Raw genomic sequence first — 21,536 nt, 5'->3', positions numbered from 1 at the left:
TTCCCCTCTCCTTCCCTTCTGCTGACCTGTTCTCAGTGGTGTGCTGGTGTGATTTATATCATTTGCCAATTTCAGTGGTGTAAATACTCCCATAATGGGTGATTTCAGGTATCCATACCACATTACGAATACAGATTTGACAAGAGATGTGAGTTGTGAAGACATGCAGCAGCACACCATTATGTGGAATTTCTGCTGTCTGGATACAATAGATACAAACCTCCAGAGCATAGAGAATAGTATGTTGTGGTAAATAATTAGAAAGTGATAAGTTTTGAGTCATTTGTTTTTAATGAAATTTACTTAGTTATAAGTCTGTATCATGTAATTTTCAATAGTGGCTGTGTTTAACAGCTGTCTTGCAGAATTCCTGAAAATTTAACAATGAGCACTCATGAGCCCACACAAGCCAGCTCCAGTATGCCACTGTGATTTCTTTGCTGCTCACCGGGCCCACCTTTGAAAATCTATGGCTGACACGTTCTTACTATCTAAGATGACATCGGTGCCATCCTGTCTTTCACCCTTCCTCCTACAGGGCTTTCTATCTCATTCTCCTAATCCATATCTACTACCTTCCCTGTTCAAAACCCATTTCTTTCCATTCATCCCTGCACTGTAATTTGACTCTTCTCATCCCCCAAATACCTTTCCCTTTCCCATCGCCCTTTTTTTTTTTCATCAAGTTACTTTTCCCAGTTAAAGGAAAGCCTCAGACCACTAGTATCTTGGGACATGGAGAGTCTCCCAGCAAGATGTTGGGTCTCATGAAGTGAGGAAATCTTTGGTCTAGAAAAGGAAACTATGTTCTTAGAATTCCAGGGTAGAAATCTAAGTGAAAATTTTTTAAATTTAATATATAAAGGAAGTTACAGTGCCATTATTATAGTATGTAGCTACTCTAAGAATTACTTCAGGATGGGGAAAAGTGAGACTGTGGCTACCTTTTAAAATCCCATTTTAAAGTAACTCTTTTATAAAAACCTGTTTTTATGTGCAAGTAAGTGATTTGATAGGTGATATTTTAGATCACAGTTTATTTATATGGGGGTGGGGGGCGCTAACCTATATTTACAGAATAAGGCCTAGTATAGACGTCTTTTCCATTAGTTTTTGTGTCATCTGTCAGCAAAACTAATTAGGACCCTGAAAAAATTATCAGTTTCAGGAATACATTTCTCACTAATGAAGAAACATGGAAAATATCTGTGTAAGGGGATCACACTGTTTCTTAAGTTCAGATTATTGGAAGAGGGTGGTGATGTAGGTGTGTACTCTTCCTGAGGTTGGGTCAAACTAAAATGATAATTGAGAATGTCTTGAAAATTGCCCTTGTTAATAAGTTGATCTATTTTATGTTATTTAGAAACATGGCAGACTTGCTCACTGTGTAGCCAGACTGATGTATCTATTTATTCTGTAGGCTGGTCTTTCCCAGGCACAGCAGAGTAATTTATTAATACCAGGGTATTCTTTAAGGATGGTAGGATTAAAGCATCATGACAAAAGTTGTTACCTAGATCTGCTTTTCCTTGTTATTTTTTCATCACCATTCTACTCATTTAATCTTTAAAAGCCATCTCAAGTAATAGTAGGTACCTGGTTCTGCTGGAGTAAAATGGGAGTTAGTGGCTGAAATGCAGTTTGTTATTTGCTCTCAGTGACTTTAGCAGTGTGCAGAGAATACTCCTTCAAGTTCAGAGAAAACAGATATTTTTAATTCCAGGTGCCTTTGGAATCTAAATTTCAAGAGGCTTTGAAATGAATCGAGCTTCTGTGTTCTCTTCTATTGAATATTTTGGGCATAAGGTAGTGTGACTTTATATTAAAAACAAACAAACAAAAAACAACAAAAAAAACTACGGACCAGGTACAGTGGCTCATGCCTGTAATTTCAACATTTTTGGCAGGCTGAGGCTGGAGGATCGCTTGAGTTCAGGAGTTTGAGACCATCCTGGGCAACGTAGGGATACCTGATCTCTACAAAAAATTAAAAAAGCCAGAAGTGGTGGCACATGCCTGTCATCCCAGCTACTTGGGAGGCAGCAGGGGGAGGATCACTTGAGTCCTGGAACTGGAGGCTGTGGTGAGCCCTGATTGTAACACTGCACTCCAGCCTGGGAAACTAAGTGAGACCCTGTCTCAAACAACAACAAAAACCCAATTAAAGGTATGAAAGCAATTTAAAACTTACTTGTTTTACAATTTAAAACTTACTTGTCAAGAGGTTCATATTGAAAGCATTGCTAAAAGGATTTCATCTGCCTATAATTAGCCACCTCCTCTGTCCCCGAAGGAAGGCCCAGACTTCACTAGTATCTTGGGGCACCGAGAGTCTCCCAGCAAGATGTTGGGTCTCATGTGAGGACAAAATTCTTGATCTTGAAAAGGAAGATATATTCTTAGAATACTAGGTTAGAAATCAAAGTGAATTTTTTTTTTTTTTTTTTTTTTGTAAAAGTCCAGATAGTAAATAATTTAGGCTGTGGGCTAAGTTCTCACATACTCATTACCTTCTATGGCCCATTGTAGTGCAAAACTAGCCATGGATGGTGGGTAAATGAATGGGTTAGGTTCAATTAAACCTTTATTTATTGACAGTGAAATTTGAATTTCGTGTAATTTTCACATTAAAAGGATTAAAAGGCCTTCTTTCTTCCCTAACCCTAACCCCCACCCCCGCAAAATATAAAACGGGATGGTGGGAGGCTGGAATTGACTTGTGGGTCACAGTTTGTCAACCTAGTCATAGTTTGTCAACCTGTGCTGCAAAGGATGGAACTTTTCATTTGTACTTTTTTCAGGCTATGAGGATATTTCAGTACCTTGAGAAATTGACTCATCTTATACATGCTGCAAACATCTTTTTAACTGGTTGCATCACGCCAAAGAAGATTGCACATTTTACCAGGCTAAGCTTTTCAGAAATGTTTCCAAGAGGGAGTCTTAAAAACAAGACAAAAGTCTAATTCTGAGTAGTAACTGAAGTCAGAGATAATTCTGTTTTACCAGCTGTGATATTCCTTGGATTAGGATACTGTTGAATGCTCCACTGTGGTAGTCATAGTAGTAATCATGGACCCACTGGAGCGTTGTTTGTTAATAGACCTGGTTCCTAGGTTTGACTTGATGATTTTTGCTTTTCAGTGTTTAGTAAAAAACTACCTTCTGCTCAGTTATGCTGCTGGGCTTAGTAAATTGTGACCACAGGGTGGTATGTTTCTCTTGTTGGCTTTAATTGTTGCTAAAATCGGAAGGAAAAATATTCTGTACGTAATGAGAATTTACTCCCCTAATTATGATGCTAAAATGGTCCAGCCTTCTCTAGATTGATTTTTCTATAGTGCATTATTAAGATTTATATAGTATTAAATCTCAGTGCTTTAAATCTTGATGCTTTGTAATCTTTTGTTATGGTTACAACAGGAATTATATAGTTCGTAATTGGGAGAATGCTAGTAATTAGGACTGTATTTCATAGAATATATTTAGCTACTGGCCTTGATTTAAAAAAAAAATCAATATATAAAAACTACTTAAAGAGTATTTGTGGCCAGGTACGGTGGCTTACTCCTGTAATCCTAGCACTTTGGGAGGCTTAGACGGGTGGATCATCTGAGATCAGGATTCGAGACCAACCTGGCCAACATGGCGAAATCTTGTCTCTACTAAAAATACAAAAAAATTTAGCTGGGCTAAAAATTTAGCTGGCGGTGGGTGCCTGTAATCCCAGCTACTCAGGAGGCTGAGACACGAGGATCGCTTGAACCTAGGAGTTGGAGGTTGCAGTGAGCCGAGATCACGCCACTACACTCCAGCCTGGGCAACAAGAGGGAAACACCGTCTCAAAAAAAATCAACTGAAAGACAAAGATGTCTTACCTTCTAATAGTTGCAAAGTCATAGACAAAGTTATTGGCCCAAGATTTTTGTCTGATTTTTTGGGGGATTAATGTAGGGGTGGATAAAGAAGAGTAGGAATGCCAGATGGTCAGGAAATACAAATTATTAGAAAAGCAGCCTCCTATTGAAATAGGTTAAAAATATTACAGACTGAGAGTTGAACGTGTTCCAAGAGCTTTCCTATAACAGTCATGTGTTGTTGAAACTATGGGGATATGTTCTGAGAAATGTGGTATTAGGTGATTTTGTTCGTTGTGCAAACATCATAGCATATACTTACACAAACCTGGATGTTGTAGCCTGCTATGCACTTAGGCTGGAGCCCAAGCTCGTCTTCTTTGCACTCTGCCCTTTCCAGGCAAGCCTATTGCTGGAGAATGTATGGACTTGGTAATGATTTATGGGATATAGAATTTAGAGAATTACTGTCAACTGGAACACAGGAGTTAGGGAGCATTCTGAGTATAAGGATGTGATCATTTATTATACCCCTCCATCCTCTCTGCCTTATTTTTGGATTTTCTTCTATGTCTCCCCCGCCCCGTCCCCTTTTTAACCCATTCATCAAGTGAAGTTTTCCTTTATCTTGTTGGTTAACTTATTTGTCTAATCACCTCCACTAAAATTTAAAGAAGAGAGAGTGATCTTATTTTCAGGTTCATTCTGTATTGTGAATGCCTAGATGATTGCCTGGTGCATAAGTGCTCAATCTTTATACTTGTTTCAACTTACCAGAATGGGGGCATGGTTTAGATGATACATTTGATTTTCCCTTAAATATGATGTTTGATAAAGATAGGCTGCGAAGAGGAACCTTACTAATGTAAACTTGCTGTATTGTTTCCTTTCCTAGGGTGATTGTGTTGTTACAGTGCTGCTTGCTGAAGAGGACAAAGTTGAAGATGATGTAGTGTTTTACTTGGTATTTTTGGGTTCCACCCTCCGTCACTGTACAAGTACTCGGAAGGTCAGTTCTGATACATTGGAGACCATTGCTCCTGGTAAGTATTTGAATGGGGTCCTTACTAGCTTTTCCTAGTTCTTAAACCCTTTTATTCTATGTTTATTAGTATAGAGTGACAGGAAGAGTGAAGTGTAGACAGTGTAAAAAAATTTATTAGTTTATAAAGCAGTTTGAATATCTGGTCCTGCTGGTATTGGAGCAGATTGCCAGTTTTTTATTGCTGTGCCATTTTATGTATATTACTGTTATGTCAGCCACCTACCAAATTCTGTAAATTATAACTTATTTAAGAACTGGGATTATGACAGTTGAAAGCCGTATTTATCCTCCTACTTGGCAAAAATGATGTTGAAAATTCAAGGATTTAAAGATTCTAGAGAGTCTCTAGGTATATTATTTCCAAATTTTTATGGACAGGAAATAAAAGAAGGCGGTCAGCGTAGATACCGATTTCTTTTCTGAAGTGTATTAGATATCCTTCCTTGTAACCCACAGCTCCAGTCATCTTGTTTCCTGTGATGTATATCATATCAGAAAGGCTTCTCTGGAACTTGAGGTCTGCTCTCTAGCAGGTACCATCCAGTATCACCATTGCTGAACATTTATTATGTGTTGGTGATGGGGAGAAACAGCTTCTTAACCTAGGTATAATCGATCAGTCTGTGACTCAGTTCTCATTAGGAAAGGAATTGAGGTAATTTTTATAAACATAATACTTCCCATAATGGGAACACTTTAGGGTTAAAGTTCGAGGGCTGTGTGTGCATATATATCTAGAAAGGGCATATAAGTAGATACAAGGAGACTGTAAGCAGATATAAGGGAAAAGGCAAATATAACAAGCATGGCCTGTGTCCTGTGATCCTCAGTCACAAATCCCAACAAAGTCTGTTCTATTGGTGGAGAGGGACGTACCTGGAAGCTCTTACGCCTTTACTGGTAAAGTCCTTAAATTAGGATGGCAGCAGGCAATTACTTTCCCAGAGTCACTGAACTTGTATGACAGCCTGGAGCTCTGAAGTTTATACCAGATCCTTCTACATTGTCCTCAGCCTACCTTTCTGAGCTTTAGTTCTCATTTCTTCCCTTGGCTTTTATTCTAGTACCTCTTTGTATATGTCTATATAAGTACCCTTGCCTTGCCTACTCAAGCCAAGCAGAATGAGTATTAGACTCTGCTCCTTTCCTCTAATTTGGTCTGAATCCTCAGAAATCATTCCTGACCCCTTTGCTTTGGCCCTGGAGTCCTACCTAGTACCTGGCTTTTCTTTCGTTTTCTACTAATCATCTCTCCTCTTAGCCACATTCCAGTATTTTCCATCATGCTTATGAGGTCAGATAACTCCCCCCGTCCCATTGGCCTGAACGTTCTGCTTCCCACCTGAATTTAGTCAGGTAGCCGATATGAGGTGCCTCATCACAGCAGAGGTAACAAAAGGATTAGAGTCCTTGAAAGACCTTCTTTTACCTCTGGAAGGCCAAATGCAGAGTAAGGCAACACTTTAACATGTGAGCCTTTATATGTGTGCAAGGGTACCAGTGAGATCCTTAGTTGGTGTAGTAGAAACTCTATTAACTAAGCAAAGGAGATTCCTGACCGGACCCTATTGCTCTATTTATCACATATGAGATTTTTCTGGTTACTTGTCTTTTTTAGCTACTGTCATTTGGCTTAGTTTGGTAATTTATTGTGGATGGGTAGAGATAGAGGCATTTTGGGGGTTAACTTGTTTTGCATTTCTTGTTTATATCATGGGGTAAATTCTTTAGCCTGGACCTAAACTTCTTTAAATCTGCCTTTGTGGACTTGGACTTGTGCCTTCCCTTTCTTCAGGCCCTTACTCAGTATCACCTCCTCAGTGGGGCCTTTCCGTCCAACTCATAAAAATACACAGCTGCCTCCTCTCCACATTCCCTACCCCCTTTCCTGCTTTATTTTTCTCCATTGCACTTTTCAACTTCTCACATATATTTTGCTTATTTATCTTATTTATTTTCTATCTGCCCCAACTAAAGTGTCAGCTTTATGAGGACAAGGATCTTTGGCTGGTTTCTTCACTGGTATATGCTAGGAAGGCTCTTCTAGGAAACTGTCACTTGATAGAACAACATTTCTACTGTGTCACACATCCGGCTTCCCAGAAGCTGCTCTTCTAGAAAGATGTGTATGTATGTGAATACACTCACACTCACACGTAACCCTCCTCCCCGCCCCCCTTTTTTGTTTCTTAATAAATTCAAAAGGAGTCTCTGGCTTCTTGAGTTGCATTGTTAGCTTGGAGAAGGAGTCCGATGATTTTTGTGTATCACTTAGCTGCATTGATAGCCTCAGATTTCCTGTTTGCTGAGGGCAGTGCTAGATTAGTCAAGAATCTGCATAGAAAGTCCAGTCTTTGTGGAAAGTCCATGCAGTGCACTGTGCATCCCAGTTCCTGGATAAATGTGCATAGTCTGTTTGTTGCAGCAGCTACTGCCTATAGGGATGTCTCTGCAGTCTCTGTGCTTACGTGTGGGACTAGCTCTGCAATTTCTAGTCATTTTGGTTAAGAGAAGAAAAAGAGCTTTGTGCCTTGTTCTTGCCCCCCAGTCCCCACCCCAAGAAGGAGTCTTGCTCTGTTGCCCAGGCTGGAATGCAATGGCACGATCTTGGCTCACTGCAAGCTCTGTCTCCTGGGTTCAAGCAATTCTCCTGCCTCAGCCTCCTGAGCAGCTGGGATTACAGGCACACCACAATGCCTGGCTAAATTTTGTATTTTTAGTAGAGATGGGGTTTCACCATCTTGGCCAGGCTGGTCTTGAACTCCTGACCTCGTGATCTGCCCACCTCGGCCTCCCAAAGTGCTGGGATTACAGGCGTGAGCCACTGTGCCCGGCCTCTTCTTGCTTTTATTATTATTTTTTTATTTTTCATGTTTCATCCAGATTGCTGGCTCTGATTTTTCTTTGAGTTCTCTGTATGTTTCACTGTGTGTGTGTTTTGTAACATTTTAGTTTTTCCTAAAACCAAAGGATTGATTAACCTTCAAAAGGCAGCTACCTTTTGATGTTAGTCTGTAACCTTTTATCAAATCAATATTTCCCTAAATAGAGTTGATACGTAGACATTCTAAATTATCTCCTAATAAATTGTTTTGACTTCGGATATTGAAATTGCAGGCCCATCTCCTACCCATCTCAGTTTTCTCTCTTTTTTTTGCGTGTTTTGTAATAAGTCCTACAATGAAGTGTGTGTGTCTGTCTGTCCCTCCCTCCTGCCCGCTTTCCCCATTCCCGTGTGTGTGTGTGTGTGTGTGTGTGTGTGTGTGTGTGTATGTGTGTCTATGTGTAATTACAAAGAAGTTGTAAAGGCCTTTTAAAGTAGTTATGATGTGATTTCCCCTCCGTTTTAAAAATAAAGTATTTTAAGCATAAGTAGTAACATCTTAGAGGGCAGGTAGGTGGAGACTTTGACTTTCTACTTTATCTATCTTTAAATTTTTTTTTTTTTCTGGGACGGAGTCTTGCTCTGTCGTCCAGGCTGGAGTGCAGTGGCACGATCTCGGCTCACTGCAAGCTCCGCCTCCCGGGTTCACGCCATTCTCCTGCCTCGGCCTCCGAGTAGCTGGGACTACAGGTGCCCGCCACCACACCCGGCTAATTTTGTTGTATTTTTAGTAGAGACAGGATTTCACCACGTTAGCCGGGATGGTCTTGATCTCCTGACCTCGTGATCCACCCGCCTTGGCCTCCCAAAGTGCTGGGATTACAGTTGTGAGCCACCACGCCCAGCCTGAATTGTTTAAATGTTTACAGTGAGCATGATATTTTTATGATACATAGTAATTTTCTATGAAAACATTCTGAAGGCTGAAAAGAATGTCCTGTCTTTTGAAAATAAATCCATCTTTGTGCTGATAAACCCTGGAGGCTAACCAAAGCTTTATAATAAAATATTACATTCAAAACACCTATGAAAGTGGCTAGTTCAAGAATATAATTTGCCTTGAAACATAGCTTGAGATGGAAATATACTTCTAATAATGAAAGGTGTTGCCTTAGTAATAAATGAAAGTAAAATATTCCATTATTGTCTCTTCATAGTAAACAAGTACAACCCTAAATGATATTTTAATTAACCAGTGATTTTTCTCGAGAGATAAAGCTGAGATTTGTTTTTTTAAGACCTATGTAGGATTGGCAAATAGTGTACAAAATGTGGACATCCTTTGAAGATAATTGTTGGGGTGGGATGGGGGCATAGAGCACTGTTTATTGTGTTCGTTTTTATTAATGAAACTGAATTTAGACCAAGCAGTGATTTCAGAGTGGAAGATGGAACTGGATGTTTAGCGGGTTTTATATACTATTTTTGTAAAAGGCTTTGGTGTAGAATCTTTCATAAAATCTTTTTCAGCATGTCTGTTATTTATTTTTAGAATTCACAGCAAGGGTTCTTGTTTGAAGAACTACAAACCTTTATTGACTCCAAATTTGACTCAGCTCTTTTATATTTTCCTTTTCTTTTTCACTGATAAGGGAAGGTACTTTATAAAGTAGATTTGTCATTAAAAAAGAAAAATACATTTACCTGGTCACAAGTTCTTTTGGGTTTAAAGAAAAAAATTGCAGCCCAGATTGCAACAAATGGTCTGAGTTATAATATGTTATGTCTTTCTTTTTCTTTCTCTTTTTTTTTTGTTTTGTTTTGAGGCAGCGTCTCACTCTTTTGTCCAGGCTGAAGTGCAGCGGCACAATCACAGCTCACTGCAGGCTTGACTTCCCAGGCTGAAGTTATTCTTATACCTCAGCCTCCCAAGTAGCACTTACCATCATAAGTGGCTAATTTTTGTGTGTGTTTGTAGAGATGATGTCTCCCTGCGTTGCCCAGGCTGGTCTCAAACTCCTGGGCTAAGTGATCCTTCTGCCTCCTCCTAGCAAAGTGTTGGGATTACAGGCGTGAGCCACCATGCCTGGCCTCTTTCATTTCTTGTGAACCAAGAATTACTTTCTAGCAGCAGATGTCCAGTATGACCAAATTGAATAGCATATTTGAAAAGAAGTTGTAGACTTTTAATTTAATGGGCTTAATTAGAGAATTCTGACACCCCCCATCTCGCAGCCTGGCCCTGCCCCTCGCAACGCCTGTCAAGGTAATCAGTTATTTTTATTGGACTTTTTCTAACAGTCTCCTTATTCTGAAATACTCTTACTATAAAGCTATCTCTAGACAGATGAGATTTTATATTCTTTTTTTTCGTTATAAAGTGATTGCTTTATTCATTTTAATTTAAATATATATAAATTTTAATTTAGATACATGTATATAATACGCATAACAATGGATCCACAAAAGGAGAGAGAGAATAATGCTGTGTAAGACTACATTAAATTAGTAAGCATCTGAAGTAGATTGTGATAAGTTCTATGATATATTCTGACATGTTAATTCTTAGAGCAATCACTTATGTAACAAACCTGCACATTGTGCACATGTACCCTAAAACCTAAAGTATAATAATAAAAAAAATAAAAAAAATTAAAAAAAAGGTTAAAGTAAAATAAATAAATAAATAAATGTTTTAATGTAATTTATGTTTTTTACTATATATTTATATTATTTCATTAGTGAGATTTTATATTCTACAAAACTTAAATTACTGTCCTAATGCTACTTAGTACATATAGTGGTTATACTGGAAAAACAGAGTGAGAACTAGTTGAAGAGGAAAAAAATCTGTTATCTACTGTCCTTAGTTGTAAATTTTTTTTTTTTTGAGAGGATGTCTCGCTCTGTTGCCCAGGCTGGAGTGCAGTGGTGCAATCTCTGCTCACTGCAAGCTCCACTTCCCGGGTTCACGCCATTCTCCTGCCTCAGCCTCCCGAGTGGCTGGGACTACAGGCACCCGCCACCATGCCCGGCTAATTTTTTGTATTTTTTAGTAGAGACGGGGCTTCACCGTGTTAGCCAGGATGGTCTTGATCTCCTGACCTCGTGATCCACCCGCCTCGGCCCCCGACAGTGCTGGGATTACAAGCATGAGCCACCGCACCCGGCCCTGTTGTAATGTTATGAGGAAATTATATATTTCATAACTTTGGAACCATGAACACAGCACTGGAATCCTAGGGCATACAATATTAAGGGAGTGATATCCTCCCAAGGGGGTGAAAATTGCCTTTTGGGGACCAAAAAAAACTTACTATGTGTATGTAAAACACAGTTACACAAATTTGTGGTATTAAAGTTTCATGAAGTGAGGAGTGAATAGAGAATAATGTCTGAAAAGGCTCTTTGGGATATGATAACGGAAGAAAAGGCTGAGAAACACTGCCTTAGAGGTGTGGGCTGGAATATAGCAGAGCACATTTTTAGCATTAAATCTCTCCTTCCTCCTCTAAAATGCGCATGGTGAAATTCCTGTGCCTACTCTTTGTTCTCTTCTGATTAAATACTCCTGTACACAGAGACATTTTACACATATACCAAATTTGCACACTACCATTAGGTCACCAAAACCCAGCAGTGGATGCATACTTCTGCACATAATCCCATTTCCTATTAGAGTCTGGATCTGAAGACTGAAAATTTGTTTTCTTTAACCCTATCATAGACACTTCAGAAGGAAGAAAAAGACACCAAATTTTTAGAGACTTTGATGCCAAACTGAAGTAATAAAGATATTATTTTTATATTTTCCATCATTTTTTCTCTTAGAAGGTGACATCTGTGTGGGACTGGGCTTGGCTGGCCCAGCAAACACTATTAGGGGTTCTTTTTGGATAGCTGATGAAACAAAGTTCCTATTGTTTCATCCTCAAAAGAGAGGGCCCAGATGGGATGCATTCCACTTTTAGCTTAATAGGAAATGAAGTAATTCTTGGGCTGTGCTTCAGCAGTTTTGTTTATCAGTAGCAGTATTTCGTTTCCATGGGTGCGGTGCTCCATATAGTGAGAAGGAGCCTGCAGGAGAGCTCTCCCAACCTCACACACACACACACCTCCTGACCTGCCAGCATAAAAAAGGTGCAGATCAGGTGATTTTAAGAGGACCATCAATAGTTAAGTTTCTGTTTCTCACCTAGGTGCTCCTTGTGTTTTTGTTTATTCTTTCTCTCCTCTCTTTATTTTTTCAGTCCTACAGTGCCAATGGCAAGCTTTGTTGGGCCATGCTGGAGAAGCTGTTTGTAGAGTATTAGGGATCTGTTTTCCTTGAGTTTCCTAAACAGAAGCATTTTAATAGCTAATAATAAAAACTACCAGTTTTAGTTGCCCATTTTATGCCAGATACCTTGTGCACAGCTTTAATGTTTTTAACAATCCGTAAGGTTGATGGTGTTCTCATTTTGTGTACAAGGAAAACAGGCTTCAAGGTTGAATGACTTTCTCAGGATAACCAAATATGTTGCAGTGGAGCTGGAGTTCAAACCTAATATCTTCTACTTGACAGCTAATTGCCAGCATACTTGATGAGGATCCCTACAGTTTACTCAGCTGGGAGCAGACTTCTCCCACCCCATAATTTATATTTCTCTTGTAAGTGGACTTGATAGTGTGAGAAGTTCAGAAATTAATTCCTAATTTAAAATATGGAATTAAAGTTTGGGCCGTGTTTCTTCCAATAGTTTCTCTCTCTCCTTCCCCTCTCTAAATCCTCTAGAGTAGCTGCCTTCATAAGTTCAGTAAAATTTTCAGAACTTCCCTTTTTAAAAAGAAGATTGGGATTTTTATTTTCCTTTCTTGTTACCAGGAAATTGAATCAAAGGAAAAACACCATGGAACTAACTGAAAATCCTGCTATTGTTCTTCCTACTGCAACTTCTGTTTTTATGCAGAAAGTTAGATTTTGGTTATTATATCAAATTGGATGCAGTTTCCCATCCCCATGTCTTTGCAGTGTAATTGTAGACGTTGTTAATAACCCTGCAGTTGGCCAGGCACGGTGTAAGGTGTAATCCTAGCATTTTGGGAGGCGGAGGCGGGCGGATCATGAGGTCAGGAGATCGAGACCATCCTGGCTAACACAGTGAAACCCCGTCTCTACAAAAATACAAAAAAATTAGCGGGGCATGGTGGTGGGCGCCTGTAGTCCCAGCTACTCAGGAGGCTGAGGCAGAAGAATGGCATGAACCCGGGAGGCAGAGCTTTCAGTGAGCCGAGATCGTGCCACGGCACTCCAGCCTGGGAGACAGAGCGAGACTCCATCTCAAAATAAATAAATAAATTAAATAAAATAACCCTGCAGTCTTTATGTACAAAGGTAGTCATATGACTAATGGCCCTGTTGCAAATAGTCATGTCTCTAGAGCTAATTTATGATAGTAAGAGGTTTGGTGTAGGCATATGCGGTGATTTTATTTTTGAGTCTGTATTATGTAACTTTTTCAAAAATGCTGATTTCCCCCCCAGGTGCTTTATCAGAAAGGTTATAGGAATTAAAAAATAATCTTGAGAGACACTTGAACCTAATGGAAAACATTAATGTGAGAGAGTAGGCCTGCCAAACTGGTGTGGTTGATTTCCAGACAGTAGGGTGAGGTACTTTATTCTTGATCAGTAGTAACGCTTCCAATGTACTCTTAAGTTTAATAAAGACTAATCCAGGAAACCCTGAGTTCCCCACTCATCTTTTAACCCTCCGGTTTTCTTTTGAAAAAGAAGCCTCTAATCATACCAAACAAATTCCAGATTTACGGCATATTTTACTTAGGATGATTCATAGTTTTTTCTTCAGATTTTGAATTCATGTCTGAAGGGAAAACATTGGATTAAAAACTGGACAGTTTCTCAGATATCTCTTTCATGGCTATTTCTGACATTCTGCCTTCTCAGTTACACAGTTTGATTTTAGTTATACACAGAGCTGACAGTAGCTCACACATCCATCCATTCACCTGCTAACAAACTCTGCTAATGCAGCAGAAAGAGATAAGCATATTGTTGTTGCCAAGCACAACACCCCCACATGCACACACCCATCCCACCGTGTTCTGTTTCTCTCCCTGTCGTTCGCCCTCATCCCATTCTGCCTGAGTAAACAGTCATTTTAGCAATTCCAGACAAATTTCTGTGTAGATCCTTTACTTTGGCACTTCACAGTTTTGGGTAAGGTAGCATTGCTTCACCATGGCTTTTTGCTGTGTGAATGATGTTTACTTTTAGTAGTATTGTGACTCCCTTTCTCATTCAAGGGTTCAGGTTTCCCATCTTTGCATAGGCTTGAGGAAGGAGATCAATAGGAAAGGAAAAGGACTGGTTAAATGGATAGGGCAGTGGATATTCTGTTTTACATAGTGTAATCTCTCTTCTAAGGCACTGTAAATGTAAGGTTTGAAGGCATAATTCAATTTGGATCTCAAATTACTTACATCATCATCATCATTGTATTGTGAAATTTTGGTCTTTATTGACATTTATTCATATCTACCTCAAAGGACTTTCAGAAGTTTACAGATTAGCTTAATTTTGGATAAATGGGACAATGCTATATATTGATTCTATTGACAAACCACAACATTTCTTCTTTAAAGCAGTTCTCCTGACTGACATACGTATCACTCCATCCATCCATCGTTCATCATCCATCCACCATCAGTTTATTTGGAAATTAAGTGAGGCTATGTATGGTGTTTTGGCTGATAATATTAAAGAATTTAGGAGGCCCCTTCTAGATTTTATTTATTTAGAGACAGAGTCTCTGTCTCCCAGGCTGGAGTCCAGGGGCACGATTTTGGCTCATGGCAACCTCCGCCTCCCAGGTTCAAGTGATTCTCCTGCCTCAGCCTCCCTAGTAGCTGGGACTACAGATGCCTGGCTGATTTTTATTTTTAGTACAGACAAAGTCTCGCCATGTTGGCCAGGCTGGTCTCGAACTCCTGGCCTCAAGTGATCTGCCTGCCTCGGCCTCCCAAAGTGCTGGGATTACAGTGTGAGTCATCGCGCCTGGCCTAAGTCCTTCTTAATTGCCATCTCCTTTGTGAAATCTCCTGCTTTTGCCCACATGTGGAATGCACCACTCCTCTCTCCAAATTGCACTGTATTTAGATATGTAGGTATTTTAGATAGGAAAGTTCTTGTAGCGCTCCTCTCATTTTGACTTCATTGCAGTTATCTGCAACTTGTTTGATTCTCTGTTATGGACCGTAAATCTCTGGGGAGTTGAGACTCCTTACTTTACTCATCTACACCTTCTGATCATAGTGCCTGGACTTGATGGATGTCTAGCTTTTAGCTCTTGAATAAAACTGAGTCAGATGTTAGAGAATATTTTAAAAGAAACATTTTCTGCTAGAAAAATAGACAAATCTTACTAACTGAATCATTTGGCTTGTTTCTGCTAACATTGATGTCTGTGTAGTTAGGCTGGCTGCCCTTCAAAGAAATATTGCTTTTTTCCCCTAATTCTCTTTCATATATTAAATGTATAAATACCACATATACATTATTATAAAGTGTGCATGCATGTGCACATGCTCGTGCTTGCACACACACACCAGGCAGAGGATGCTTCAGCTTTCTACAGCCTTAGAAAGAATTCAGCTTGGAAGGCAGTGGGAGTATCGTGTGGATTCAGTGTTCATGTGAAGACTTATCTTCATGGTTCATGAACCAATTATTCTGCTTAAAAGTCATACTAGCCCATCATTCCAAGTGTTAGGCTCCTCTTAGGCAGGGACTTAGCTCTTAGCCTTCTTCCTCTTCAAACACATTGCCCTATTTATAGGCAATGTGATACAAAACCCTTGAATCCTGATACAATAGACCCATGTCCTTTGGCATCAGCCTTGACCCTGAATAATGAATTCTGCACCTTAATATCTGTGTAACAGGGGCAAGTTACTTCTTTAAGTCTCAGTTTCTCATCTATAAATTGAGGACAATACTTGCCTCATAAAATTGTTGTGGAGAGGTGATTGTCAGATGCCTGGCGTGTACTACGTACTTGCTTGGTAAATACTTCCTACCACCCTAGAATTACATAGAAGTGAGAGATGTCTTTTGCCACAGGATGAGGGCTTAAGGAGGCCCTTGGGAAAGAAAAAAGCATGTGGAAAATCAACTTACTTATTATTCTGATTACATGGAAGAAACATTGTCTCTTTCAAAGACAGCAGAAAGCTTAGTTCATTCCAAGTCTGAAACCTCTGTTGGCCTGTGCCCGTGGTATGGAAATTCAGTCTCAGGGACCATGTAGAGGGTTTCCCTCCATGCCCTTAGCTGTAGAAGAGCAGTCTGAGTGTGTTAGAGATTCAGGGAAGTGGCACGTGCATGGTGCCCGTAATAAATCAGGCAGAGCACGAAGTGGCATTACCCAAACAAAAACATTGATTCTACTTTCTTTTCTTTTTTGTCATCAGAAAGATAATGGGAGAAGGATGATGATAGGAGCATAGTTCTGGCTATTGGAGATCAGTGTGTGAAAACAGGGGAAATGCAGTTTGCATTGTGATGAGTATATTCTGAATACTGGAAATATTTAATTCTGTGAGGCTAAAATTTCAAAAGAAAGCCCGATTCTCCAAGAAGGCCTTACCCATAGACACGTGGTGTTAAATCTTGCTGACCTGGCTCCAGCCGAGCTCTTTGGAGTGGCATGCAGTTTTCTGCCTCCAATCACCACTCCTGAGGTGCCTGCTAGTCTGTACACTGGGCACCATGGAGTCCTTGGCATGTTTGCGTTTCCTGAACTGGGCTCCCAGCCACAGCATTGCATTATCCTCATGCAAACCAGGTAATTTCATTGAAGTCCTCATTACATTAGTGGTTGAGATGGGAAATAATGTGTATCTGAGAACAAAAATCATTATTTATTTTTTAGGTCTTGGATTGCTCATAGTAGTAAAATAAAATCAAGTAATTATGTACTTTTCCAAGTGCTTCATCATGTGAGCCTTTGTATTGTGATAATAAAGCAAGTGCTAGTGAATCTGTAAAATTCTTCCTGTATAACTTGTATGAGTGATATTTTTTCCTGTTATGTTTTCAGATCTAATTTAGTTCAGTAGCTATTGGACTTTCCATCGTATGCTAGGCCTTGCAGGTCCTTCAGTTTTCATTCTTAAATCTGTTCAAATTGAATAGCCTTTGTTGACATTCAGAGCCTGTTCAGTTCCAGATACCATGTTATAGGCATGGTGAAAGCTGGGATACAAAGTTTTTTGTTCTTTGTTAAGGGAGTTCATATTTGCAAATAAAAGCTGAAAATGGAGTTTTAAGAAGTTTGGAAAAATGCTGTCAGAGCTCAAGAGGAAGGAGGGGGGTGTTTTTTAGGAGGAGAAATTTGTATGTCATGAAATAAGAGCTAAGAGGACCCACCAGTGTCATTTCAGCAGTGAGGCTCTAATACTGTTTTATTTGCTGCCTGTGTTTTCTTTAGGTCATGATTGCTGTGAAACAGTGAAGGTGCAGCTCTGTGCTTCCAAAGAGGGCCTTCCTGTGTTTGTGGTGGCTGAAGAAGACTTTCATTTTGTCCAGGATGAAGCGTATGATGCAGCTCAATTCCTAGCAACCAGTGCTGGAAATCAGCAGGCTTTGAACTTTACTCGTTTTCTTGACCAGTCAGGACCCCCATCTGGGGATGTGAATTCCCTTGATAAGAAGTTGGTGCTGGCATTCAGGCACCTGAAGCTGCCCGCGGAGTGGAGTGTGTTGGGGACAGATCAGAGTTTGCATGGTGAGAATTTATATGATCTACAAACAAACTTTAAGTTTGTGATATTTCTATTTTTTTTTAATGGGGCTGCTTTTCTATGGTCATCATATTCAGATCTTCCACAGAGGCTGAGTAAATCTTAGAATTACTGTAGGAAAGTGGCCTCAGTGGTATCTCTTCTAGGTTCTTCAGTTGAGCTGTTAAGCATGTTGTTGCAGCGAAATGACCCTAGGGATTACGCAAGGAGAGTGGCACATCACCTTCCTGTGGGTCTGGATTTCAGACTTGATCTCTCAAGTGTAGAAAGTGACACGGTCTTCATGAGGAGAGTCGCAGAGTTACTTTTTGGTGTTTAATGATCAAAGACATGGTTTTCATTATTGTATTCTGAAGTTCTCTAAAGATAGCCTGGAAGTAAAGGAGAGGAAAGATTGGGCAGTGAGTGGGAGGAGCCTGAGAACAGGGTGTGCTCTTAGAAACCACACACTTCCTTAACCAGGTTAGTGTCACTCTTACTGACTTTATCTGTTGGCCCTCCCTATGAGAGTTCACTGAAGAAATGACTTTTGTTTGTTTGTTTGTTTGTTTTGAGACGGGCTTTTGCGCTTGTTGCCCAGGCTGGAGTGCAGTGGCATGATCTCGGCTCACTGCAGCCTCCACCTCCCGGGTTCAGGTGATTCTCCTGCCTCAGCCTCCCAAATAGTTGGGATTACAGGCATGTGCCACCATGCCTGGCTAATTTTTGTATTTTCTTTTTTTTTTTTTTAAGTAGAGACAGGGTTTCACCATGTTAGGCTGGTCTCGAACTCCTGACCTTAGGTAATCTACCTGCCTTGGTCTCCCAAAGTTCTGGGATTATAGGCATGAGCCACTGCGCCCGGCCAGAACTCCACTTTTTCAAAAACATTTACATAGTAAGTCTTGTTACTCAAACAAGGGTTTTCCCACATAATTCTAGTAGCGAATGACACCTACTTGATGTCATAATTGTATAGATATTTTTTAATGAAACATAATGTGTACCTGGAGTTCAATAAGTAACATCCAGTTTCCCTTCTGAGTTCAAGTCCACTCGAACGATTTAGGAGTCTTGAGATAGAGACCAAAATGTTTACTTTATTACTGATGAAATCTAGATTGGAAGCCTGATGTTAGAGCTCCTGCCAGAAGGGTCTGCTTGTACTTTCTATGTCTTCAATGAAAGAGCTGGTCAGTCACACCACTGCCCTGTAGAGTCCACCCAGCTTTCAGTATTGAATTATGTTGGGTGAGCAGACCACAGGTCACCCTCTCCACAGGTGAGCAGTTCCTGAGGAGAAATACCCAGAGGGGCCTGGGCCATGGCATAGTTAGTTTCTACACTCAGATGAATTTTGTCTTTTTCCATGGAAGAATGGTAAAGAAGTCTTTGCCAGCTTTGATTCTCTTAAATCTACTAAATTTAACAGTTAAGCCTGTGATCAGCCGTCAGAACAGTGTTCCATACTGTCAGGTGCATGCTGTCAGATTCTACCTGGATAGTCCTGCCCAGGCAAAACCTGAAGGGAAGTATCAAATCAAGGAAGAAAGGATTTATCCTTTGCTTCTTTTTTTAAGTATAGTGTCCAAGAAACTTCTGTCTTGCTATTCTTTAGAGATCAGAATATTTGACATTATATAAGGCATGAGTGCCTCTTCAGAAACTTGGTGATGGGCCTTAATACCTCTAGCTCCTCCCATTTCTGTATTGATACAGGAATGTATATTCTGGCTGCCTTTCACAAATCAGTGTCAAGATAGTACCGCATAAGTTATTTGTGGGGCTTATGGTGTTTTATGGTTTTGTTTTGTCTTGTTTAAAGAGGGTCCCAGGAGTTGGATAGTTTTATGTTACCATGATTAAAAACAACTATTAGAAAAAGCAAACATCTGAAACTTTGGGCATATCACTTCCTCTCTCTCTCTCTCTTTTTCTTTTTTTTGAGATGGAGTCTCACTCTGTCGCCCAGGCTGGAGTGCAATGGTGCATTCTTGGCTCACTGCGACCTCCATCTCCTGGGTTCAAGCGATTCTCCTGCCTTAGCCTCCCAAGTAGCTGGGAATGCAGGCACATGTCGCCACGCCCTGCTACGTTTTTTTGTATTTTAGTAGAGACGGAGTTTGACCATGTTGCCGAGGCTGGTCTCGAACTCCTGAGCTCAGGCAATCCACCCGCCTCAGCCTCCCAAAGTGTTAGGATTACAGGCGTGAGCCACCGTGCCTGGCCACTTCCTCTCTTTGGACCTTAACTTCCTTGTCTTTAATTGGCCAGCTTTAATATTTTTTTGTACTGTCAGTGTACTGGTAAATTTTCTGTTGCACAAAATTGCTCAAGCAGTGCTAACAAATTTGAACACTTAAGGAAGGAAATACGTATTAAAACCACGATGAGATATCATTACACATTTATCATAATGGCTAAGATGAAGAATACCAAGTGCTGGCAAAGTTGAAGAACATCTCATATGTTGCTTGTAGGAATGCAAAATGTATAACCACTCTAGCAATATTTGGCAGTTTCCTGTAAAATTAAATATACACTTAGCATATGACCCAGTAATCCCACTTTTGGATGTTTATCCTAGAGAAATGAAAATCTGTAGTCACCAAAAAGTCTTTGCACAGATGTGCTCATAGTAGTGTTATTCATAATCATCAAAAACTGGAAATAACCTGGATTTCCCTCACTGAGTGAATATAGAAGCAAACTGTAATATATCCATACAGTGGAATGCTACTCAGCAATAAAAAGAAGCAAACTGTTGACATGTGCAACAACTTGGATGCGTTTTAAATGCATTATGCTAGGAAAATGAAGTCAGTTTCCAAAGGTTCCATACTATATGATTCTATTTATATGATATTCTGGAAAATGCAAAATTATAGAAAAAGAGAACAGATGAGTAGTTGCTAGGAGCTGGGAGTGGGGGAAAAGTTTGACTGCAAAGAGGTATCATGAGAGAATTCTTTGGGTTGTTGGAGTTGTTTTGTATCTTGTTCGTGGTGGTGGCTATAAGAATCTATGCATGTGTTAAAACTCACAGGAGTGTACACCCCCTAAAGGTGAATTTTATTGTACATATATTTAAAATAATAATCAACAAAAGAAATCGTGTAAGTTGTATACTTTACAAGGTGAAATGCATGCAAGTGACTTGATAGAACTGTCTTTAGGTCCACAACTGGGATCAGGAATCTGATTTTCTGTGCTCAATTCACATTCTGCAGTTTAAATTGTTCTATTAATTGTTGATTAGAATCTAGGAACACTGGGTACAGTAAGGGGAGAGTAGCATCAGTTAAGAGTCCATCATGCCTGCTGTTGAGGGATGAATGTAATGGAATAGTCTGTTCACATCAATGAGTTGCACATCAAATACTTTTAAATAGGTATTTAAAGGAGAAACATACAAAGTAACCATGATGCCTGAGGTAATACAGGTAAATAAGGTACCTTGTTACGTAACAGGACTTCTTGCTGTTGAAAGCTAGGATGTTTGCAGGTATTCTAGCCTAATACTTACACAAAGTAGTATGTAAGATTTATGGCTAATCCTCCTAATGTTTTAATTGTTTAGTTGTAGTGCTTTTTAGCTTTCTTCACGTCAGTGACTCCTTTGGAAATTGCGCAGATTTCTCCTCAGAAAACAATGTTTATAGGTGCCTACCTGCACACATTTACATATGATAAATTTCTTAAGTCTCCCTGAACTTCAGGCATGAGCATAAAGTTGAGAATTCTGGGTTTAACTTTGCTCTTGCAAAGTGGGAAAAGCAGGGACATTGGAGTCAGTTTGTTTGCATCCTGGCTTCATTGCAAGAGTTTGTGCAAAATACTTAATCTCTCTGTTACTTAATTTCCTCATCTGTGAAATGGAGGAAAGTGTATTCTGATATGTGTGCTAGTTTATAAGCTATTCATTTTGAATGTACCATTTAGAGACACAGAACATTGATGTTTTACTTGTTACAAAAATTAATCTTCACTTTAAATATGAACAGGAGGGAGTTTGTCTTTTTAAA

General features: G+C 39.7%; 1 protein-coding gene across 8 annotated transcripts in view; it reads left to right on the top strand.

Moving 5' to 3' along the window:
* AKAP13 (A-kinase anchoring protein 13) overlaps window positions 1–21,536 on the top strand; it is a 347,162-nt gene that overhangs the window by 128,570 nt on the left and 197,056 nt on the right. For all 8 annotated transcript variants that reach the window (XM_032175851.2, XM_032175850.2, XM_032175859.2 and 5 more), the window contains 2 exons: window positions 4,756–4,903; window positions 17,220–17,516. In XM_032175851.2, coding sequence (XP_032031742.1) covers window positions 4,756–4,903; window positions 17,220–17,516 — 445 coding nt within the window. The remainder of the gene's footprint in view (window positions 1–4,755; window positions 4,904–17,219; window positions 17,517–21,536) is intronic.

Source organism: Hylobates moloch, unplaced genomic scaffold (genome assembly GCF_009828535.3).
Source record: "Hylobates moloch isolate HMO894 unplaced genomic scaffold, HMol_V3 SCAFFOLD_14, whole genome shotgun sequence".
Classification (NCBI taxonomy): Eukaryota; Metazoa; Chordata; class Mammalia; order Primates; family Hylobatidae; genus Hylobates; species Hylobates moloch.
This window is presented reverse-complemented; position numbering and strand designations above follow the sequence as displayed.